General features: G+C 34.8%; 2 protein-coding genes across 17 annotated transcripts in view; one reads left to right on the top strand and one right to left on the bottom strand.

Moving 5' to 3' along the window:
• Positions 1-10,418, top strand: part of MFSD8 (major facilitator superfamily domain containing 8) — a 50,773-nt gene extending 40,355 nt beyond the window's left edge. For 4 of the 10 annotated variants that reach the window (XM_082389773.1, XM_082389774.1, XM_082389777.1 and 1 more), the window contains one exon: positions 145-1,599. In XM_082389773.1, coding sequence (XP_082245899.1) covers positions 145-351 — 207 coding nt within the window. In that variant the 3' untranslated portion in view covers positions 352-1,599. Of the gene's footprint in view, positions 1-144; positions 1,600-3,163; positions 4,311-9,280 lie in introns of those variants that run through there. The other 6 variants (XR_014243881.1, XR_014243882.1, XR_014243883.1 and 3 more) reach the window with 6 other exon arrangements.
• PLK4 (polo like kinase 4) lies at positions 7,955-25,506 on the bottom strand. Of its 7 annotated transcripts, none has more exons than XM_082389770.1 (17): positions 25,078-25,504; positions 24,317-24,412; positions 23,475-23,570; positions 23,279-23,393; positions 20,056-21,079; positions 19,199-19,299; positions 16,934-17,070; positions 15,989-16,093; positions 15,529-15,631; positions 14,169-14,318; positions 13,126-13,259; positions 12,939-13,030; positions 12,641-12,788; positions 11,711-11,851; positions 10,426-10,532; positions 8,864-8,994; positions 7,955-8,307 (listed from the first exon to the last, which is right to left on the bottom strand). In XM_082389770.1, the coding sequence occupies exons 1-16, from the start codon at positions 25,105-25,107 to the stop codon at positions 8,892-8,894; spliced, it is 2,682 nt and encodes an 893-aa protein (XP_082245896.1). In that variant the 5' UTR covers positions 25,108-25,504; the 3' UTR covers positions 7,955-8,307; positions 8,864-8,891. The 7 variants fall into 7 exon arrangements, with proteins under 7 accessions (XP_082245896.1, XP_082245891.1, XP_082245892.1 ...); XM_082389765.1 differs by lacking the exon at positions 25,078-25,504 and adding an exon at positions 24,549-25,040 and having other exon boundaries at positions 16,934-17,301; XM_082389766.1 differs by lacking the exon at positions 7,955-8,307 and having other exon boundaries at positions 8,823-8,994; positions 16,934-17,301; positions 25,078-25,506.
• Between the last annotated feature and the right edge of the window lie 224 nt (positions 25,507-25,730).

Here is a 25,730-nt window from a genome sequence, read left to right as displayed (position 1 = left end):
TTTATAGAGAGGTAGTTTATATTTAATTTAAAAATAACAGATGGAGGAAGTGATTCTCGTGTTTGTCATAGTTTGGTAATATTAGCATCATCCTTGCTTTTCAAATAACTACACCTGAGTATCAGTCTGCTTCTCCCCCAACAGGGTGTGTACATGGGCTGGTTAACAGCGTCTGGAAGTGCAGCACGGATTCTTGGACCCGTCTTCATCAGCCAAGTGTACGCTGCCTGGGGTCCACGATGGGCTTTCAGCCTCGTGTGTGGAATGGTGGTGCTCACCATCACACTTCTGGCTGTGGTTTACAGAAGACTCATTGCTTTTTCTGTAAGGCATGGAAGGATTCAAGGATAACCTAGCTAAGACTGTGGTGGAAAGTACCTGCTGTGTGGAGCTTTCTCTTTTAAGGCTAGCAGAGCTAGACGATTGCTAAGAGTCAGTTTCCTAAAGTCAGGTTGCAGATATTGCATATGTTGAATAACAAGAACATATATTGAACAAAATAGGGAATTCTATGTGTAATTATGAATAGCAAGATAATATAAAAATTCTGGATCATAGTTTCCTTATCTCAAAAAAGAAATAGTCTTCATATGACATTTTTTGCGGGGTGGCATAAAGTCATGAGTGAATAGACAGTGGTCTATAAATGTGAAGTTATACTCAAGTCAAACTGCAGAGGCGTCATTAAAATAACAAGAGAATATCTATGCAGTGAAATCATAAGGAGAGTTCTGTATGAATTACCTGTAATAGAATGAAATTATAGAAATTGTTTACCTAAATAGAGGTACTTTTATTCACAGCTATCTCCTTTTTATTTATTAAAAAATGCATTTTCTGTTATAAAGTTTTCCTTATGAAATAAAATCATGACTGTTAAATTTTATACTTACCATGCCTGCCATCCTCCCTTAGCTTCTATAAGTCATGATTTTTAATACTACACTTTCCGTCTTATTTTAGTTCAGGATCTTACTAATTAACCCCTAAGTTAATGGATGTGTATGAATAATGCTCATATTTGAGCAATAAGAGGATTAAGAGATTAAGATGGATTCCGCTACCTGTAATACAGATAACTACTTTTTTCTTTCAAGTCCTAATAAATAATTCACTTTAGAACCATAAGCCAGATATGTGTTATTGTATACATATACTGAACAGCAAACTTAAAATTATTGGCATTTTCTAATTCCCTTAAATTCTAGAGAAAAACTATTACCTTATTTATTTTTTCTCTCTCAGTAGTGGTATGGAAGAGCCAACGGTTTTCAATCTGTGTCTGCATAGCTACTCAGAACTGCAGAATTTTAAATTTGGATAGGCCCCGACAGCCCCAATATAGGCAGGCTAATAAATCTGAGGTAAAATAGTTGTAATCTAACAGTTTACCGAGTTTACTAGAAATTGGCTAAATCACACTATGTATACTTTACTACCTCACATAAGTTGAATGCTGCTAAAAGGGACTAGTACAGAACTATGTATATGGATAATCAGTATTACGCAAAAATATTTCTAAATACTTTTCCAAATGTTTCCTACTCTAAGTTATAAATATTTTCAAATCTAAGAGTAAACACTATAATTTGCACTTTATATTGTTTGTTGTACTTTTTTTGGGGGGGGTGGCTTGAATAACAAAAATTTATTTTTCATAGTTCTGGAAGCTAGAAAGCTTGAGATCAAGGTGTCAGCAGGGTCGGTTTTTTCTGAGGCCTCTCCTTGGTTTGTAGATGGTTACCTTTTCCCTTTGTCATTTGTTTTTTTCCAGCTTTATCAAGATATAATTGACATATAACATTGTATACGTTTAAGGTGTACAACATATTGATTTGATACTTATATATTGCAAAATGATTACCACATAGCATTAGCTAACACCTCCATCATATCACATAATTACCGTTTCCTTTTTCGTGGTGAGAACATTTAAGATCTACTCTCTTAGCAACTTTTAAGTATATAATACAGTGTTATTAACTATAATCACCATGCTGTACAATAGATCCCTAGAACTTATTCATCTTATAACAGGAAGTTTGTACTCTTTGACTAACATCTCCCCACTTCCTTCACGGCCTAGCCCCTGGCAACCATCATTCCACTCTCTGCCTCTAATAGTTTGTCTCTTTTAGATTCCACATACAAGTCATATCATATACTATTTGTTCCTCTCTTTCTGACTTACTTCACTTAGCATAATGCCCTCAGGGTCCATCCATCTTGTCACAAATGGCAGGGTCTCCTTTCTTATGGCTGAATAATATTCATACACACACACTTACATTTTCCTTATCCATTCATCTGTTGATGGACACCTAGGTTGTCCATTGTATCTTGGCTGTTGTGAATAATGCTGCAATGAACGTGAGAGTGCAGATATCTCTTTGAGATCCTGCCTTCATCTTCTTTGGATATATACCCAGAAGTGGAATTGCTGGGTCACATGGTAGTTCTTAATTTTTTGAGGACCCTCCATACTGTTTTCCATGGTGGCTACACCAATTTACATTCCTATCAGCAGGGCATGAGGGTTCCCTTTCTCTACATACTTGCAAACAGTTGTTATATTTATCTTTTTGATAGCCATTTTAACAGGCATGAGGTGATATATTTCATTGTGGTTTTGATTTGCATTTCCCTGAGGATTAGTGATGTTGAACACCTTTTCAGGTACCTGTTGACCATTTGTGTGTCTTCTTTGGAAAAATGTCTATTCGGATCCTCTGCCCATTTTTAAATCAAATCGTTTGTTCTTTTGCTTTTGAAGTTTGCATACTCTTACATCCAACTTCTCCAGCTCTAAAGAAGGCTTAATCTGACAGAAATCATCCTATGATTAAATTTTAAAGATTTTCACTTTTCTCTGCCCCCATAGTAAGATTCTGCTTCATTTAGATTTATCAGGGCCATAGCCAGGTTTCTGGCTCTTTGGGTAAGTCCTGTGATCCTTCTTCTCTGATGTTCTGCAGCTCCTTCCTCTGTCTTACATTTTTTTAGGTAACTTCTAATCCTAAAGCATAAACTCCACTCTTGGTTTCGATAATATGCATGATAGAAATAACAATAATGGTAATGAGGAAAATGATAATGGCAAACTATTTTATAGAGTTCTTTCCATATTACAGGTAGTGTGTAATGTACTGTTTAATTCTCATAGTAATCTTACAGAGTGAAGATCCTATTATGATTCCCATTTTACAGATGAAGGAACAGAGGCACAGAGAAATTAAGGTACTTATCTAAGTAACACTGTCTTCAAAATCTACATTCTTAACTACTGTATTTTTCATAGTGATGAAAATAGCCCATAAAGTTGCAGTTAATTAATTGCTAATTGTAGGGTAATTTAAGTTACCTATACCAGTGACTCCTATTAGCAGAAATATTTGAGAAACATAATTTGAAGCCCACTGACGGGTACTTTTATCTTAGCATAATATCAATAGCTAGACCGTTTCCATGCAAGAATATGATATAGAGAAGTTTCCCTACTTCTAAAGATTTACAATATTGAATAAACTTCAGATAAACTGTAACCTTGCAAAAATGACTGCCCCCGTCTTTTTATTGAGAGTACTTTCTTCTCTGGGGGATTACACCAACACATATCTTAGCCCAAAGGAAGATAAGGAAGGGATCTTGGAGCTTTCCCAGAACTAAAATAGGTGCAAGGTGGCCAGAGAATAGTGATTGAGAAAAAGAGTCCCGTTAGTTGAGGCTGTAGAGGGACAATGCGAGGCCTTTAGGCCCTAAGCATTAGGACTCCTCCAGTGGCAAGTAAGAGTTTAGTATTCTAACTTTAGGCATGATTGGAGCTAGAAGTCCAAATAATGTCATCAGGACTCAGTCTTTTTCTTTTTAGTTCAGCATACCTCTGTTTGACTTTATTTTTAGGCATTCTCTGTTTTGTGGCTTGTCTTGCCAAAAGGACCCAGGAATCAAATAAAGGAACTTATACTAGCCAAAAATGAGACAATTAAAGCATTGAGTGCTTCCCTGGTGGCGCAGTGGTTGAGAATCTGCCTGCTAATGCAGGGGACACGGGTTCGAGCCCTGGTCTGGGAAGATCCCACATGCCGTGGAGCAACTGGGCCCGTGAGCCACAACTGCTGAGCCTGTGCGTCTGGAGCCTGTGCCCCGCAACGGGAGGGGCCGCGATAGTGAGAGGCCTGCGCACCGCGATGAAGAGTGGCCCCCGCACCACGATGAAGTGGGCCCCGCTTGCCGCAACTAGAGAAAGCCCTCACACGAAACGAAGACCCAACACAGCTAAAAATAAATAAATAAATATTAAAAAAAATAAATAAGGCATTGAGAAGAATAATATCTGCAGCCAATTTAAACAGATCGAATGTGTGAAAATCTATGAGTTCATAATGATATTAAAAGTAAGAAACACACTGGTCACCTTTGGAGGTTGCTAGGGCTTTAACTCCTTACTCTAAAAACCAGGAAATAAAGACTTTTAAGCTTCTCTTCTGCCTCTCCTGTATCTAAACTTCAGGGTAATAAAATATTGATGAGGGAAAGTTATTTCCTATAGAATAATCCAAGCTAATAAATACAAGGGAATAATAGAAAAACCCCCATCTAGCATCCTTTAGTGAAATAATATTATAGATATGGGCACCATTCATCAGTGAATGATAAAACTACTGAGGTGGAAGATTATTGAGGAACTTTCCAAAGGATGGAGGAAGCCGACAACACCTGAACGCACTGATCACTCTTAACATCATTAAAAGTGGGTCAGCGTTACGTGCCTCCTGACTTGATGCAGCAGCAAGTACTCAGCACCACCTACGAAAGTGTTCCTGCCAAACAACACTGAGTCAGAATCTAATCAAGCCCGTAGATATAAACTACCAGTTTACAGGAAATACGAAAGGCACAACTAAAAGCCACCTCTAGGAAGTAATCATCTAAGCCCAGAAGATGATATATTCTATAGATAAATGGTCCAGTTTCTTAAAATTAAAAAAAAAATGGCATGGAAAAAATAAAAGTTGAGAGATCAGCAGTCATAGATGAAAAGAAACTTCAGAGATATGTAAAACAAATGCATTATATAGATCTTATTTTGGATCTTGTTTTAAGTCAAAGGTAAAAGGGGTATCTTTGAGGTAATCGGAGAAATTTGAAACTGGACTCACCATTAAATGATATTAAGGAATTACTGTTAATTCTGAGATATGTGTTATTGGTTATGCTTTTAAAAGCTCCTTATCTGTTAAAGGTACTAAAGAATTTATGATAGAAATTATATGATTTCTGGGATTTGCCTCAGAATACTCCAGTTGGGGAAGGCTGTCAGTAAGAGAGATGAAACAAGATTGGCAAAATATTTGTTGAAGTTGGGTGGGAGACACATGGATGTTCCTTATCCTGGTATATCTGTACTTCTGTGTGTTTTTAAATTTCCACAATTAGTTTAACGTTTAGTAACATAATCAGCTGTGTAGTTTAGAATGAGCTGGCTGCAGTGTGAAGTATGAATTGGAAGGGATGTGGAGGACATTTATCATGTATGTGACCACTCTTCATTTCCTGCAGACCCTTCTACATTTGGAGAATTTCTCACATTGGGCCTCTCCTTTTAGATAGAAGCCGAAATGCATTCGTTCTCTCTACCTTTGCAGCCAAGGCATGAGCTTGTGTTTCTGGCTCTGCCAGTACACGCCTCCAATGTGAAACTTCATAAGGAACTGAGCAAGAAGAGGAAGTGAGCAGCATAAGCAAAACTGACTTCAGTGAGAGAGCAAGGTCAGTGGCTGAATTCTGAGAAAGCAGCCAGAGCTCCCAGAACCTAGTCCCCTAGCTTCAACAGCATGGCTGTGGGGTCTGTGCTGAGCAGGGTTGTTAGGATGTCTTCTTCTGGGGAAGCGCCTACACTGTGATTCAGCCATTGTTTTTAGCTGCAAAGCCTGAATCTCTTTCCCTCCTCGAGGGTCTGTGAGCTGATATCCTTTAATAAATATATTCTCTGTGTAAACTAACTAGGTTAGATTTTGATGTTTGCAAGTAAAAACCCTGACTCACGCAGGAGGCAAGAGTAGATGTTTAGAGACAAGCAGGAGGCTATTGCAGTAGTTCAGATGAGTGATGCTGGTGACTTGAATTAGGGAACTGACAGTGGAATTGGGAATTAAAAGTATGTAAAATATATTTTAGAGGTAGAGTTGGCAGGATTAACTGGTGATTAGATGAGGTAAAAGAAGGTGTTAAGAATCAGTTCCAGGATTCTGACATGAACAGCTAGTGATGCAGATGCCATTTACTGGAATAAATACTGAGAAGAAACAGGAAGAGTGCAGTTGAACTAATGTTCTCATAGACAACAAAGGCATGCCAGACAGATATGCCCATAAAGCAGATAAAAACAGAATGTATTATAAAATGAGATGAAAGAAATTACAAAGTAATGGAAAGATTAAAAAATAACATCGTAATTTGAAAAACAGAAATGGGAAAATTTCCCAATGAACTAGAGAAATAAGATAATAGGAAGGTATGAAAATATTGCTGGCAGAGCTCAGGAAAGAATAAGAAACTTAAAAAATAATTTCAGACATGAAGAACAAATTAGAAGGAACACAAGAGTAAATAAGATGCCACAGATAACTTCTTAAGGGAAATTGAAGATGGAGGAAAATTAAAATAACAGAAATAGAGAAAAAAATGATGTGGAGAAAGTGATGGATATAAAAATTAGGCACAGGTGATTTAACATACATATAGCAGAACTCCTTGAAGAAGAAAACCAAAAGCAATGAAACAGAACAAATTCTAAAAACTTTAATTCAAGAAAAATCTGCTGAAAGAAAATTTAAATATGCATATGAAAAGGAAATTCAACATGAAAGAAGGGAGGAAAGGAAGATAAAGCAAAGAAGAAGTATGGTTAGTAGAAAACACAGAATAAGATGGGAAGTAAATGCAACAGAACTGTAATGACAAACAGTGAAAATAAATCAGAAATGATAATAAATGTAAACAAAGTAGACTACAGAGCTTATTACATTGGATTGAAAAAAATCAGCTGTATAGTATGTATAAGAGAAATACCTGAAACATAAAGACACATTAAGACTTATTAAGAAGATGATAAAAAAAAATACACCTAAATTCTGTCAAAGCAAAATGTATTTGAGTCTTTAGCCTTCAAAATTAAGCTAGGACTTCAATTATTTCCATTTTTAAGAGGAAATTCTTTCTTCTAATCATATTTTTATCCCTAAGAGAAGGGTTTACATAATTTTCCTCCCCAAAGTTGGATTACCTGTGTATTAAAATAATTCTAATAGATATTGCCAAATTGCTTTATCATTTACACTGTAATCAACAACACCTGAGAATGCCCTGCTCATTGTACCACTATTATTATTTTTTACGAATCTTTCATAAAGGGAAATGATTTTTGTTTTAATCTTGTATTTCTCCGACTACAGATGTGGTTGAGTATATTATATGGATTTTGATTCGTTATATGGATTTTCTCCTTTGTGAATTATCTGTTCATATCTTTTGCCCATTTTTCTATTGGGTTGTCTTTTTCTTATTAACTATGCAACTTATGTTACAAATTATTATTTTTCTTCTCATTGCCGTAGGTAACAACCTCCAAAACAATGCTGAATAATTGTGACATTGGGTATTCCTGACTATTTAATGGAATTGGCTCCAATATTTCTCTGATTATAAAAATCAGGAAGCATTAACAGTCTTTATATTTAAGTAGTTTCATTCTATTCCTATTTTACCTTGAGTATTTCATTAAGAATTGCTGTTCCACTATCAAATATTCTTTTTTCTCATGTTAGTTAATTGCATTGTTGAGGTCTTCAGTGTTAAAATGTTTATCATTAAAATATACAGATATTTTCAGATAAAGGTAGAGAAACAATGTACTTACCATTTGAAAAATTAATTAAAAAAATTTAATTGGCTCTTAAATGGGCAAAAAAATTAAAAATGAGTTTACTATGTAACTTACTTTAAATTATATGTTTTTCTTTTTTTAAAAAAACTTTTGGCTGCGTTTTCATCTTCGTTGCTACGCGCGGGCTTTCTCTAGTTGTGGCGAGCTGGGGCTACTATTCGTTGCGGTGTGCGGGCTTCTCTCGTTGCAGAGCACGGACTGTAGGCGCACGGGCTTCAGCAGTTGCAGCACACAGGCTCAGTAGTTGTGGTGAACAGGCTTAGTTGCTCCCCGGCATGTGGGATCTTCGTGGACCAGGGATTGAACCCATGTCCCCTGCATTGGCAGGTGGGTTCTTAACCACTGCACCACCAGGGAAGTCCCTAAATTAAGTATTTAATTAAATAAATCAAAAGATAAAGTAACACTGTATTTATTATTTTTTTAATAAAATGCATTTTCAGAAATGTTTCATCACAAACTAGTGCTACAAAAATAAATATAAAACAAATATACATGTTTACATATGTTACTTGTAACATAAATACACATTATTTACATGTTCAAAATACAGAAACTCCAGCATGTTTTGTCCATGATTCTTAGCATATCTAAGAAGTAGGGAAAAAAATAAAAGCACAAATATACCACACACCATTTATATTTTTGCTTTAAAACATTGTTCAATACAAATATATGAACACAGTAATTTTAGGAGTATATGTTCTAAGAGCAAAGTTAGGTGTCCTATTTTAGTCTACGACCACTACATTTTGTAAGTGACTCAAGTTTCATTCTGCTTTGTTCTCTCATTAGAATACATCCGTTATGGTATAGATTAAAATTCTCTTTTATAGAAAGGCTTTCTGAAGAAGTTTTTTAAAATGAAAAAAGTCACTTTACTTGAAAGCCAACAAAAACGTTATTTATTAAACTTACTTATATATATATCTAAAAGGAGCTTCAATCAATGAAGACTAGGAGTTGGATTAGAAAACATCAAAAGGATGGAAGAAAGACACTGTAATTTCTGTCTGATGTATTCTGGTAATTTTTCATTTTCTCCATACCTAAGTGAACGAAAGAGAAAAATATAAAATTATAACTTAGTCACTTGGTTTGTAAGAGTACCAAAAGGCACATTATATTTTTCAGTAATTCTTCAATGGCAAAGGCACTTCAGAGAGATCATACAAAATTATTTAATAGATACTTAAATTAAGCATACTCAATTTGTTTCCTTTACTTATTTTTATTTTTTAAAGATTTTTTTGATGTGGACCATTTTTTAAAAATTCTTTATTGAATTTGCTACAACATTGCTTCTGTTTTATGTTTTTGTTCTTTGGCTGCGAGGTATGTGAGATCCCAGCTCCCCGACCAGGGATTGAACCTGCACCCCCCTGCATTGGAAGGTGAAGTCTTAACCACTGGACCACCAGGGAAGTCCCTGTTTCCTTTTAAAATAGACCAATTTCTAAATGTATTTAAATAATAAAAAGAAAATTAGGTCAAAAAACTTGAATGGACTTTATAATTTCTAAAGCAAGCTGAAAATCTGGATTCTTCATTAAATTGAAGACCCTAATTTAAAGAAAATACTAAGCTAAACACATTATAAATACATTTCTATTAAATATTAAAAATTTCCATATGACCATATCAAGTAAAATCTGAACTTTTATTTTCTGAACACAGGTTCTACCCATTTTATATCTGTATCTTTCCACTTTCTGGAGCATTTGAAAGAGTTGATTTAACAAAACCTCTTACTTTATGAGTTCTTTAAATGATGGTACTGCATATATACACACAAAAGCAGTTGGTAGATATCCACAAATTATATTTGTACCAAGTATTTTCTCTACAATATGCACTTTTCATAAAGTAGCGTGTTTGTACTGGCACTGTTGGCACCCCACCTCTTTTTAGTAAGTAATGGTTTGAAATGTGGAGACCAAACTACTGCTTATTCTTGCTATTCCCAGATCCTCCTTGTTAGCATACTTATTAGCCTGGCATACATCCTCATTTAGAATGAATATATACATTCAAAAAAGTCTTTTAAACATTAATCACTTTACACTAGATCAGGGGATACAGCCTTTCATTTGGGAAAAATAATCTGGTTATCTTTTAAAAGACAGCTTCCTTGTTTCTATGTTCTTTTATGTAAATTGTCTAAGTATATTACTTTGAACTTAGAAGTCCATTACTTCTGAAAAGGGCCAACCTAGTTAGACTGAAGGAATAAGAAGGCTAAAGGAATCTAACCACTTGGAGTGGATAATCCGTACCAATTACCCTGCATTCCTGTAAATACTCATAAAATATGCATTATAAAGACTATATGAGCCGCTATGAATACTTAACAGTTTAAATAATAATATGAACTTTGTCAACATGAAAATAGTAACTTTATTAAGTCATTTATTTCATCATATAGATAAAACAAAATTAGAGCAAAGAGCTGAATCTCAACCAGTATTTTAAGAACTTACCTAGATGTCTGACCATCTGGAGATGTATAACTAATAGAAGACACTCCTGCTTGCACGACCAACTGGGACCCATCATTAAACTGAACCCACACAGCTCCACTAGTTAACTAGAAAAGTAATAAGCAAGCAAAATTACTATAGAGGATATGAAGTTCTTAAAAGGTACTCATGTTTAACAGGTTTTTCATATAGTTTAAAAAAAAAACAAAACCCTTCAGGTAACTACAAATTTGGGGTTGTGATGGTAGTAACATTTGAGAATACTCATATCTTTTTCAGATTATTCCTTTAATGGATAGGGCATCATAAATTAAAATTATTCTACATAAATCCTGTTTCCCATTCATTTCCACTAGGATATCTGAGCAAGCTATTTTTTTTTTTTTCTTTTCCCATAGTATTTCTAACCAAGAAGAGATTTAGGAAATAACCAAGCAACACTTTCTTAAATTAGAATTTCCCTCTATTCTTTGTTCTTAGGCCAAAAGAATTTCTATTGTGCTTGAGAATGTTACATCTTTGCTTTTAAAATTGGTTTCTTTAGTCACTGATGTTTACAATGTGCCACTCCAAACAGAGTACAGAGAAGACATGGACACTGGAATCAAATAGACCTGGGTTTACATCCAGATTCTGCAAACTAACTAGTAGGAATGTGCAAGTCAACCATCCATTATGAGCCATAATTTTACTATCTATGAAAGGCGATAACATCAACTTTACTAGGTTTTATTTTGGTAAATGAGACAATGTATGTGGAAAACATGGTACCACATAGCATGTACTCAACAAATGCTGAGTTCCCTTCCCGTTATTTCCTACCCCCATAAAGGACTAGGCTGTATTTTACTTCACTGCTAAGTAAAAATTACATGTGCTGTGCTCAAACATCTCCAAAGTTCAAGCTTTCAGAAAATATACAAATCTAAGTTTACACCTACATAAAATTCTTTAAGTTTGAAACTCAATGTAGACCTCATTTTTAGATGCAAGAATTCTTTTCTGCCATATAAAAGTTACTCTATTAATATAGATTACAAATACTTTCTAAAACTTACGACACCCTGGGCATTCTCAAATCCTAATGTTTAGCCATCATCATGACCTCTACTTTAAAAACAAATGGCAAAAACAGGTCACCTAGGCCCTAGCAGGCAATTTGTTATCAACAATATCTAGAGCTTTCCATCTGTATACATATAAAAAAATGTGAAAATTATTAATGATATAATCAATGCAAAAAAGGTGTAAAAACTGTCTTGCAAAGAGAAATCTAACTTCTCACCTGTGTAGCCCAACCAACATTTTTCACAAAAACAGACTTGAAAAGTTGTGCTGATTTAGGGAGACAATCTTTTAGACTATTAGGAGAGCTGTTAGTTCCAGAAGCTGCACCTGCAAGGCCAAGTCCTTCATTTGTAACCATCTACAAACAATAAAAGAAAGGAAGATATTATTCCTTAGCATTCTAATAAGCCAACTTCAGCAAAAGTAGATGATGACCGGATTTTCATTATCTTAAATTAATTTTTAAAAAACAAAATTAAAAAAATACAATCACATTACAGAAAATTGGAAAAGTATAAAATAGGAAAAAAAATCACACAACTACTGTTTTGATTTTGGTAGATTTCTTTTGTCTTTTTTTCCCAAGGTATAATTTTTCATAGCTGCAATTATAGTATGTATGTTTGTGTGTGTGAATACACACATACCCATATTACACACACAGAGATCTATTTCTTTAATCTCGCACTTTACTACATTGCTATATAGTTTTTATTGGCATGATAGTTCATTGAGTAAAAATATAAGTTTGTTTAACCATGATTCTATCATGGATATTAAGGCAGTTAATGATATTTTACTAGTAAAAATAAAACAATGTATATGTTAATATATTTAGCTTTTTCCCAGAGGAGTCATGTTAGGCCTTGCTGAGGTAATATTTAAACTGAGACCTGAAAGATGAGAAAGAATTAGCCATTAAGGGGTTCGGGAAAAGAGTTCCAGGTCAAGTGAACAGCATGTGAAAAGGCCCTGAGAGTTTGGCTTAATCAAGGAACTAGGCACAGAGAGTGTGGGGTAGCTCAGAATGAGACTGGAAAAGTAGGTAGGTGATAGTAAGGCCACAGTAGGGTGTTTTAGTTTATATCAAGGACATTAGGCAATCATTGAAGAGTTTAAAGTATAGAAGTGACATATATTTACTTACAGAAGGATTAAGTATTGGTGCCTGTTTTGGAGAAGCAGCACTATTTATGATCATTCTATTCAGAGATGGTGTCTCTCTCATTGGATAGTTTGGATCCACAGAAGGAGGAGGTGTGAAGGCCTTAGGTGAACTAGTACTACTAGGTTTTCTGAAGGAGAAAGATATGTCAAATACATTCCTTTAAAGCTTTCAATTTATAGAAAACAAAAGAATGTTCATAATGTAAACACTAAACTGGTTTTTTAAAAAAAAATTTCTACACATTTTAGCCATATTTAATAAATTTTCAAACATTTACCTTCCTACGATTATTGGGAAAAAGGGAGCACTTCCACTTTTCTTTTCCTCTTCTGAAATTATGGATTCCAGTGCTAAACAAATACGGTGGCCCTATTTCAAAAGAGTGCTTTCTGTCATTACTTCATCTATGTCATTTGTATTATTATTAATTGGTAAGAAAAAACCTACTAAAAGTCGGTACATACCTCATTAGCATGGTTCATATACATTTTTATTTCCTCTTTCAAGCTATTAACTTCACTTTCACCTTTTAAGGTGTAAGATTTGCCAGTCTTTTCGATCACCTGGATTAAATCTTCTGTTTTGTGTATCTTTGCTCCTTAAAAATTAAGCAGAAAACCCTTTATTATTTCTTTAAATATTCCTAGATTTATATTCATTATCATACCCCAGTACATAATGACTCCTAGATCAAGGTAACATTTACATTCACTTATTGGCCATTAATAAAATGAGGCTCTCAAGGTAGTAGTTAAAAAATATAGGCCATTTTTCTTTTCTGCATATAACTGGCTTAAGTTTGATACTTTCATATTTTTAAAAAACCACTACTCTCATACAAAAACATAAGTGAAGGACAGCTATAATTATGTGTACTGTGTGAGTGTATGTACTATGTGTCCCTTAAAGGAGGAAACTTTACAGATTAAAAAGTAAACATCTTTATAGATTTAGAAAAGAAAATTCTCTGGTTCAACCTTATCCTTTTGTGATATTTATTATTCTAAAAATTTGGTATGTGTCCATTTAAATTTCTAATAAGAAACAGGATATTGTTTATTTCATGTTATTTTTTATAATATCAATCAGAATGTTGTTAAACTGGAGCCAAAAGGGGAAAGAGAGTTAATATACATATTAGAGAATAAATTGTTTACAAGCAAGTATATATAAATTTTGATTAACATTTGACATATAGTATACTGTGCTGTATAATTTTTATGTATGGATACACACACACACACACACACACACACACACCCCTCGCTGTGTTGGGGAGTTCCCTGGTGGTCTAGTGGTTAGGATTCAGAGCTTTCACTGCTGTGGCCCGGGTTCAATCCCTGGTCGGGGAACTGAGACCTCGCAAGCCATGCAGCGCAGCCGTAAATAAAATAAATAAATAAATCTCACTGTGTTGAATTTACAAAAAACAAAAAACCAAAAAAACCCACAACTACTAAGTTACAAACTAAAGGGAAAAAAATTACCATTTCTAAATGGCACTTACCATCATAAAACCAAACCTCAAAATCAGCACCAGGGGAATTCTCCATCAAAACACATTTAGCATATCTTGTAAAATAAGTGATTTTGGGAGATTTAGATCTTACAAGCTGCACAAATCTGGAAGCATATTGATATTTTCGCCAGTACTTTTCTAGGGAGAGAAAACAAAAAAGTTACCTAACATTAGGGAATAAAGTGTTGACATAAATTCCGTAACAGTCTAACATTTATTTCTACTCTTCCTCAAAAATGCAAGTTGAAAGTTAATAATCCCATTACCCAAAGTTAACAATCCCATTACCCAAACAAAAATATTTTAGAGATGTAAGTCTACTATTTTAATGAAAACTAAAGACAGTATAATAAAATTCCTAAGAAGTATATAACAGAATCTGATGATTAGTATCATGATTATTTATTAAAGATTTTTTTGATGTGGACCATTTTTAAAGTCTTTATTGAATTCGTTGCAACATTGCTTCTGTTCTGTTTTGGTTTTTTGGCCATGAGGCATGTGGGATCTTAGCTCCTCGACCAGGGATCGAACCCACACCCCCTGCGTTGGAAGGCGAAGTCTTAACCACTGTACCACCAGGGAAGTCCCAGTATCATGCTTATTTAAAAAATCTCTTACTTTGAATCACTGACTCCTTATTAAAAGTAAGATAATGACTCCAGGAAAGTTTTAATAAATGAAATGAAAAGAGTTCTACCTGAGATATCAGAACCAAATGACTTTTAGGAAAAGAAATGTAGCACTTTTCATATTAGTAAAGCATAGAGTAGTAAATTTTAGCAGTTCCCTGTAACTATGGTCATTTATAGTATTTGATAGTCTTGTCTACGTGTTTTAATTTCTAACAGAGTTAGATTAGATAGGTTCTCTTATTTGTTTCTAAGTTACCTTAGGGAAGTCTTACTACTCAGTATTTAATTTCCCAATTCATAATATCCAGAAGCTAAACCAGGAGCCAAATTTGGTTAACCACAATTACAAGTGATCATTATGTAGCACAGTAATGATTTCAAAAGTCAAAAACCAGATACTTCATGTTGAATTTTTAACATGATTCTACACAAATTGTAACTATACAAGTGTACAAATTATATTTGTGTGACACATGACTAATATCCTAGAGTTAGTTTTTACTTAAGTAAACAATAAAATACCATTATAACACAGAATATGACTAAACATTGGATTAGTAAGGTATAGCACATCCCACCAGATATAAAGTTATAAGAACATAACCTGCATCCCGACTGAAGCCAAAATATTTACAATTTATGATACCCACAGTATAGAGTATATGTATATATAAATCCATTATCTAAGTTTATTCCCTGGTAAATCTACATACCTGGTAAATTGTCAAAACTGTACCTACTGATGTTGTCAGTAGGTGAGGGCGGTCTATCTGCAAGAGGAAAACCTCTTCCATCATTTGGATAATAAATAGTGATCTGGCAAAAAATTTTTAAGAATTCTGATTATATGCCATTAAGTTAGAGCACTATATTTTGTTACTAAAATTATAAAAAGAGCTCACATGTATATTATTTTTATTGAAAATGCTAAATATTCTCTAAAAGTAATTTTTTTGCTTTTTAAACTTAAGCCTAAAGTTTAGATTTTGTTCCTAGTTATAATTATTTTTTACACCACACTAATTTATTTAAATGTTATGCAGTATGCTATTTTAGTTTTTGAATTCCAGAGATACTATCATATCAGGAAAAGTGACTAAAAATTGTTTTTTAAATATCATTAGAGAACGAATGGAATGCTAAATGCAAGATAATAAAGGAAATCCACATTACCATATTTCCATCACTAGATATTTGAAGAACTTCTTTCACATATTCTTGAGATGCATACTCCTTTAGAAGCTCCACACATACCTCCTCTGAATCAAGTATGCTCACCTAAAAAAAAAAAAAAACTAAAATCAGTAACAATTCTCTTATTTACCAGAACAGTTCTGACATACATATTAGTTAACAGAAAAGTACTTAACCATGGCAGAAACAAAAATTAAAGTCAAAATCAAATAGCTGCTTCACTGCAACTGTCTAGACCACAGGTGTATTTCAGCACAACTGTGAAACATAAGGAGCAAAGGAAAGAAGGTATAATGAAGTGTGAAATGATAACCAGTGAGCAGAAAGAAAGCAGAAGGTAGGGTGGAGAATTTAAGGGCTTGAAAAGACAATAGCACACCAAATAAAGGCAAGACTGGGTGAAAGGGAAAACGGACAAACAGGATGAAGACGGAATTAAAAAATCAAAATCACCATTCCCAATGCACACATGACATTAAAAAGAAAAATCCTATACTTAATTTTGTGCATACTCCTTTTCTTTAAATAGTTTCAGATGTTAAAAAAAGTTATATTTTCTAGTTTATCTTTTTGAGACTAGATTAAATGTAAAACAATGAAAACAAAAGCAAAAGATAGTATTAAATATTAACTTAGTGATTAATATTTAACACAGTATTTAGCCAGTATTACTTTTAAATGTTTTTCATTATCAATAATATAAAATTCAAAAATTACTATCAATTCACCATCCTTAAAGTACCCAGAAGGAAACAACAGCTATTTTTCCATAAACACCCAGTCTCTTTTAAGTGAGTTTATCAAGTACGTATCAAAAATACAGGAACATTATAGGGAACTGAAAAGATATCATTATGTTTGATACCAGAAACCATATACTCAAGGAAAATATCATCCAGTGATTTAGAAAAATAATAGACATACCACAGCCTTCTTGGTTTTCTGTCTGATTGGTTTTAACCTGTAAGCAGTCAAAGGAGATGTAATGCTTCGTAATGTATGTTTCTGATAACCCAATGGTGGCTCCATACCCCTCGCCTTGCTTTGTTCGGAAGAAGGATCTAAGCCAAAAATAGATTCTTGTTGAATTATCTCAGGTTTACTGTGAAATGCAGTCATATATTTCATGGTATTCAACTGTTTTGCAGAATGCGCATTATCAGAAGCATTGGGGCTCTTTTTGGCTCTTATATCAGCCCAGGCATTTCTTGATGTGTCCTGCAAATCTGGATGGCCCTGGAAATCTCTGTTTGGGCTAATGCTGTTGCGCTCAGTAGTTTCTCTTAAATGAGCTATAATATACATAGAATAAAGCAACTTAGTGAATAATTAAAAAGTCAAGTCTACACAAAACTGTCATGCTGGTTACAATAGCATTCTTTTTTCCTGAGGAACAAAAGAAATCTAGTTTAAAAAAAAAGCTTGTAATTTTTCAGTTTAAGATTTGGCAAAAGGGAATTCCCTGGTGGTCTAGTGGTTAGGATTTGGCGCTTTCACTGCCAAGGGCCCAGGTTCAATCCCTGGTTGGGGAACTAAGATACCACAAGCTGCATGGCTTGGCCAATAAAAAAAAAAAAACAACAAAAAGATATGGCATAATAAAATAGTGACTTTAAAAGGACATTTTAAGCCAGCCTGTGAAGGAATACCTTTAATCTAAGACTAAGAAAGAAAAGATATTAATATGAAATTAATTTTTCAATCAAAGCAAAAACTAGTCACCTAGGGTCACCTACTAATACTAAAGCAACTGCCAATGCTGCAACAAATACAGATTTGAGAGGAGTTCCCAGGTAATCATTCTACATAACATGTAAATTCACTCTCTTTAAGCTAAGGACTATTTCATCTTCACTTACAAAATATGCAACTAAAACCAAAACACTCTAAAATATATGAAATAGGTTTATTATTAATACTTAATATTACAAATATATTTGTACCCACATTTCTAAAACAGTTCTTGAACTTTACCCATTTAAATTTTATACAGTTTTAGAGTTCACATGGGAACATTATTTTTTTTTTAAGCCCTTAAAATGACTAGACTATATAAAACTTTGTAAGGCAATTTTTCTAATGCTAAACTCTAAAAATCTATATCTCAGCTTTCCCTTAAATGACTTTTAAGTGCCTCCCTCCATAACTCCCATTATGACAGAAAATATCTTATATCAAATAATATACTTTAAAATTGTAGCAGCACTACTACAGTATTATAAACAGGTTACTTCAGACATGTCCATGTTACCAAATAAAAGTATCTATAAACACAATAGAAGGTTAAGTGCAAGATTAAGCACATGGCAGTTTTGTAGTTTTAAAAAACATAAACTTGAATTATCATCTTTGACAAGTACACATGAGAAGATTAATTCTTTTGGGCCCTTGAAAATAATATACATGAAAAAAATAGACTCTTGAGGTGACATAACAACTCTCTGCTTAAATTACAGCCATATTATGCACTTTGTCTGAGGTAACATGATACTTAGTAAAAAATTCTCTCCTCCTCTCCATATGTTTCTTTTTTATTCTTTTTTCCATCATTATTTTCCAGCCTACCTTCTGTGAATGTCATGTTCAATAATGAGAAATGTTTAACTTTCAAACTCTGTATCTATAAATAAAATAATGACTTGGATGACAGCTGTTTAAAAATGTTTAGGTTTTAGTAGCTGTGTATTTTAGTGTATGTGAAGTCCCATTGGTACACTATGATGGTCCACATCACCTTCTACTTAAAAATAAAGTCAACCATCTTTTGATTATTTTATAGGCACTGATAGTAGGTACTTATTACAGAGAGGCTGCAAGAGCGGAGGGGTTAAGAGTGAAGTCTCTGAGCCAGACTGCTTGCGTTAGACTCCTGTCTCTTGTATTTATGGACAGTGCAGCTTGGCAAATTAACCTTTGCGCACTACTATTTCCTCATTTGTAAGACAGGGCTAATAATAGTATCTTCCTCATATGGTTTTTGTGAGAATTTAATAAGTTAATAATATATGTTAAGCATTAAGGACAGTGGCTGATACAGTAAATACTCAAACTGTGTTAACAGTTATTATTACTATTATTGTAACAGTTTATTGAAAATGCACTACTTAAGAAAACCCAAATAGGAAACTGCAATGCTTGGTAAGTGGCCAAGTCATTAACTTTTTATTAAATAGTCCATTAAAAACTCACCATTTATTTGCAGATTCCCAAACCACTGTTGCACCATTTCAGTCTGAGCTGTCTGGTCTGGAAATGGAAAAGGAGTTTTTCCTGGACAAAGATGATTGGAGCTAAACAAAGAAAAAAAAATTTCCCATAAACTAATAAAAAATTATCAGGTAGTAACCTTCTAAGATAAAAAAACACTAAAAAAGTGAGCTCTCTTCTGATATGAATACCTAAAAATTTTTACATTAACTGTAGAACCCAACATTTGCATAACTAAATTGTGTCTATGAAGCTAAATTCCCATGCCAAAATGCCCATGGCACTGTGACAATGTTTCTATATGGCTCTTTTAATTTAAACATAAAAATCAAAGATCAGAAAAAGAAAAACACTAGTCACTAAAAACTTGCCTTCATGTGAGAAGCAGTCAATAATATGATTACTCATCACTTAGGGTCAACTTCTCTTTCTCTGTTTGTGTGTGTGTGTGTCTGTGTGTGTGTGTGTGTGTGTGTGTGTGTGTGTACAGTTACTGTTAAGAGTACTTTAGGAATCAGACATGTTTAATATATGATACATTGCACTGGAGACCTGCTTCATATAAAATTTAAAATGACACTAGAAATTCCCAAGTATTAAACACATACTACAAATACATTCATGAGCACATACACTCATTTTAAGAGATTCTTAACCACAATTCAAAATCATCATTCTGATTCTCTTCCTATTAAAAAATAGAAGTCATAGTTAAAAGTGCCCCAGGAATATCTGACAAGGTTAGAAAAAAGGTAACCCTTAGTTAGATGCAGCTTCATGTTTGTGCTAATACAATGTTTATCGAAAAGTAAAATGCTTTTTGATAGAATTATTCTTACAGTGCTTGATTATCAGGTCTTTCAAAAGATCCAGAACCATTGGATGTCTTTTCTTTAAAGAAGTGAAGAATATTAGCATTGCTGTTTGTGGATGAGTATCTTTCTTCATTTTCATCTACTCCTGATCTTTTGGATTTTGAAAGCATTTCTGCTGAGTAACATCGTCCCATTGTATACGTTTTCGCTCGCGACTGACTATTAGAGATGCCAGATCTATCAGAGGAATGGGCTCTACGAAGGTATCGAGAATGTGGCCTTTCTTCTGCCTCTTGGATTGCTCTTCCCCTTCCGCTATTACTGGTTTCTTGTTCTTGATTTCCCCACTGAGTATAAAGGCTGCTTCCATCTCCTGAAGAAGAAAAATCACTTGAATTTTTATTCTTTGGAAATACAGTCATTTTATTTGGGAGTGGCTGGTCAATCAAAAGTCTTCTTCTGTCAAATAAACTACCACTCATACTGGTACTGGAAGAAGCCGTAATTGCAGTAGAAATTGTGGCATGTCCACTATCAATCGAGTCTTCTACAGTTCCTAAATCTTTACTTTTTGTTGAAGAATTTCGGGACATAAAAGGATGATCTAATACTGAAGACAGACTTAAACGATCTGCTGGATTTCTACGAAGTAACTGGTGAATAAGGTCCTTGGCTTCTCTTGACAAAAAAGCTGGCATTTCATAATCTGCCAATACAACTTTATTTAACGTGTTCTTGATGGTGTCAGTGTCAAAAGGTGGTCTTCCAATAAGTAACGTATAAAACATACAGCCCAAGGACCAAATATCAGATTCAAGTCCATGTGCACTTCGAGTTGCAATTTCTGGGGAAATGTAATTAGGAGTTCCACATAAAGTATAGTGCTTTTCATGTGGCATTTTCAATTGAGTGGCCAGCCCAAAATCAGCGATCTTGATGTTCATATTACGCGTAAGTAAGAGGTTAGAAAGTGTGAGGTCCCTGTGTAATATACCATGAGAATGGAGATACAGCATTCCTGTGATGATCTGGTGCATGAAGTGTCGAGCTGTTAGAATGCAAAAAATAAAACTTACAATTTAGAAAATCTGAAGATTCAGTATTAAGAATACATTATGAAACCCAAGTACATATGCCAGTATGACAGTTAGTAAACTGGTTTGTAGCTTAGTTTTACCAGCCAAAATACCACTCTGATAATTTCATAATATTCTTTAATAATTCCCATTAAGACAACTAGGCACTCCTTTTAAACTTTGTCCTTTCCAACTAATGAGTTTTCTAAATACAGTTAAGGGAAGCTTAATTTTATTAGGAATTGGGAGTGACTAGAGTTAACTAGGGTAACCAGAAGTCCATAGAAAGAGAAAATATTTATAATTAAACAATTCATAAATAATTCAAATTGTAAAAAAGAGAAAAAAAGAAAAGCAAGCTGAAGTTCCTTTGATGTCCTCCCAAACCCTCCTGAAAAGTAGTCACTATTAACAGTTTATATTCTTTTAAACTTTTCTTCCATGTGCTTATGTACATTTAAATCTATAGAAATACACTGTAATAAATGTTTTTAAAATATAAAAATGGTATAAAAATATAGTTTATTACTTTTTTTGCCACTTCACAATATTTCTTGGAGATATTTCTATGTCAGTACACATAGATCTCCATCTTATTAAATTGCTATTGATTAATATTTGGGTCATTTCAAGATTATAAAAAAATACAGCAATAAACATTCTTGTACATGCTTGTTTTCTTGTGCATATATATGGGGTGCTTCATTATGGTAAATTCAAGAAGTAGAATCACTGGGTTGAAAGATAAAATTTAGTATTTTAACACTTTGCCAATCGCCCTCCAAAACACTGTTATTTTCAAGCATATCCTTGTTGAAATTAGGTAGTCTCAATCCAATGGGTAAAAAAATGGTACTCATTATTTTAGTTGGCATTCTTATGATTACTACTGATTTTGAGCATCTTTTCGTATGTTTATTGGCCAATTATACTTTCTCTTCTGTGAACAGTCTGCTTACATCCCCTGTCCATTTTCCTATACAATTATCTTTTCTTTTAAGGCATGCCTTATATTTTAAATATTAATTGGACAGCCATTTGTTATACAAATATTTTCTTCCTATCTTTAACTTTTAAATTTGTTGACAGTATCCTTTGTCATACACGTTCTTAATTTTAATTAGTCAAATTGGTAATTCATTTCCTTCCTATCTTTTGCAAGTTGTCTTATTTAAGAAGGCCTTACTATTATACAGTATTATGAAAAATGCAGTACTCATCATCAATATGTATATGAATTTATTTTCTTATTATGTATTATGTTCTTATTTTCAGTCTAAGGATATGAACATTTCCTTAACTCTTAACACATATGACCAAATTGTTTTCCAAATGGGTTAAATATAGATCAAATGGACAAAAAGCCTATCAGCAACCACCTTTCTTAGCTTTCAATCTTAGCCTACAATGTCAGTTAGCAGGGTAAGATAATTTGAAAACAATCATTTGTGTGATGATACACGGACCTTACTTGATCCTGATCTGAACTGTAAAAAAAAGTTACTTATAAGAAACTGGGGAAGCTGAAACTGACAATGTGTTTGATAGTAAGGAATTATTAGGTGTGATAGTGACTTTGTGCTTACTTTTTGTTTTTTTTTAAAGTCTGTATCGTTTAAAGATAAAAAGATGTCTATGATTTGCTTCAATATACTCTGAGGAATTGGGGGAATAAGAAGGGTACAGATGAAACAATGAGTTGATAGTTTTGGAAGCTCAGTGGTAAGTTCATAGGGGCTCATTATATTACTGTCTCAACTTAAGTGTTTGACATTTTCTATAATAAATGGTTTCAAAAGATACTGTGTTTGACTTAGAAAGTACTTTATAGTCATCAACAGCATTCTAAAAAGCTTTTTCTAGATTTGAAAGGATACACATTCAACTGTGACCAATGACTTAATTTAAATGTTGTTTTGGCAAAAGATGGATAGCAAATTTCTTCTTCTACTTTACTTCTGTAATGACTGAATTATTTATATGAATTAACAGCTTTTTTAATTTGGGGGGGAAAATATCCCTTTTTATAGCCCAAAGTAATAATTGAAACAGTTTTACTAAATATTATAAAACAGTACTTTCTTCAAAACTACAAAGAGTAAAATTTGTATTTTCCAAAAAAAAATTTTTTTAAGAAAAATGAAAGAAAGAATAAAAGAAGCACAGCCTACCTTCATTTTCTGAGAATGGTTTTCTTCTGTTTTTTAGATACCTGTTCATTTCTCCATTATGGCACATTTCTAATACTAGGTACACATAATTGTTATCTTCAAAATAGTTATACAACTGAAACGTAAAAGGGCATAATAAATTATAATACAGAAAAATTCAATGCCCTTGGCCACTTTTATAAAATTTGTATCTTACCTCCAAGATAGAAGGATGTTTCAATTGGCAATGTATTTTCACCTCATTTTGGACTCTCTGTACCATTCCAGCTTTGTACATGGCTTTCTTATCTATCTAAAAATAACATGAGAGGTTTAAATGTTGATGATAAACTTTCAAATGTGAAGTTGTCATGTTAACTTTGAAAAGAGAAAGTATACTTTAAAATATTCTGAAGTCCTTTTATCTTCTTCTTTTTGAGATCAATTTATTTCGTTGTCTATTTTCCCCATGCACCTAGCAGAGTGCATGACAGAGTGGACATTCAATAAGCTTGCCCAATGCATTCTAATACACTCTACCAACTTAAAGAATTTAATAGCTCAACCATCATATCTATGATAATAACAACAAATAAAATTTAGCAAACCTTTAAAACAAAACTTCCCTTCCCTTTTCCTACTGGTTTAGGTGTTTCTTAATTTGCTTATGTTACTCCTATTGGACTGACTTCTAACAATCAAGAATAGTATTTTAGCTTTTTACAGTGTAATACAGAACTATGCACAAGTGTATTCTTCTTATTATAAACAAATTATTTGTTCTTTGACTGCTACCAATTACTCCAAGTACGTATAATTAGAACAGATACCAAATCTAATGAACATGAGTAAAGATAGAACACTTATTTAAGCATGGTTAAGGATCTCCTAAGAGATCCTTAAGTTCAACTGTTGGAACTACTGTCTTCTGCCTAAGCAATGGGTTTTTTTACAGCATAAAGAAAAGGCTGGCAGGTAAGGAGTTTCTAACATCTCAAGTAGCAAACCTCCCTAGTTACTTGCAAAGTAGAAGTGAGAAACTGATTAACATATTCTTACCATTTTGATTGCAACTTCCAAACCAGTGTGAATGGACTCAGCTCTATAGACACCAGCAAATGATCCTTTACCAAGCAGATTTCCAACTTTAAAATCCTTAAAAGTTAAAATTAAAGAATATGTGTGATGATTTTCGACGTAGAAAGGAAGAAAAATAGGAAGGGGCTGGAAAAAAGAGGCTAAAATGGATCGGGAGGAGAATTTGCATTCAAAATTCAAGCAGGTATCACACCTCGATACAGCAGGTGTCTGGGGTGGACAGCATGTTGACGCCTTGCGGGTCTCTGAGCTTCCGGGCTGGTCTCTAGATAGAGCACCCTAATGATCTGGTTCCTCAGCCTCAGCGTAGCCTCAGCATCCTCGTCCCACCTGCAGCCAGCCCCCGAGAGCTAAGGCCCTGAACGGAACCCCGCCGCAACTCCCGCCGGAGGTAACCGCCATCCCCTTGGAGAAGGGGAAGATAGCCTCGCCCTGCTCTAGCGCGGCAGCTCCGGCGGGATCGCTGACATGAAGCCGCGGTGCCTAGGGACAGAAGGGCGGGGCCGCGAGCAACACACCTGTCCCACCGCCCCCGCGTCTCAGAGGGGCGGGCCGCTCCGCCCTCAAACAGCCGGGCCCCCGGCGGTTGGGACCCTCCCAAAGCACTCCGGCGTCCAACCTGCAGCCGTTAGCTGCGCTCTATCCCCTTCCTGCCAGGGTCTCGACGAGTCCCGGCACTCCGACTCCCACCCGCCCTACTGAGGACTGCCGAGTCTTTTCACCTCGATCTTCTCCCCGATGCAGGTCGCCATATTTCCAGGCCGCGGTCCGTGCTCCCCGGATTAACTCCCTTCACGCAGTCCTTTCGAGGCAGCGCTCCAAGTAGGCAGCGTGTCTTGGCGTCCATCAGGCTCGGCTCTCTAGGCCGCCGCTCCCGGCGACGACACCACAGCCACCGAAAGGTCTCCCGGGCACCTTCCGAGGCCTGGGCGGCGCCTCCGCGCTCCCATTTTGAAAAACTCCCGCCGGTTGCCGTTCTAGCGAGATTGGAAGGGACGTAACGAGGCGGGGCGCTCCGCAGAGGCTGCGCCGGGGCGCGCATGCGTGGCAGGCTCCTTATCCCCTCGCCCGCGGGCCGAGGACCGGAAGTGCTTCGGCGGCCGAGAAGTCGGCTGGGAGCGTTGGCAGTTCGGCTCTTGGAAGACCCGCGCAAGACAGATAAAAAAGGTAGCCTAAGATATGAGACATTCACAACTGGTTAGTTACTCACTTCACGGTCTGAAAAGCTACTTCTTCCAATTCTGTAAAGGGTTTAAAACAATTTTTGAATTCCAAATGCTTAAACTTGACGGAACAGCATAGGGGAAAAAAATCAGTACCTGACTTAACCACCCGTTTACACCTCTGTGCTTACTCCAGTTTCTCATACCTGTGA

This window comes from Balaenoptera borealis (genome assembly GCF_965194805.1).
Source record: "Balaenoptera borealis genome assembly, chromosome: 4".
NCBI lineage: Eukaryota > Metazoa > Chordata > Mammalia > Artiodactyla > Balaenopteridae > Balaenoptera > Balaenoptera borealis.
Note: the sequence above shows the minus strand (reverse complement) of the source record. Positions and strands in the feature narration are given on the sequence as shown.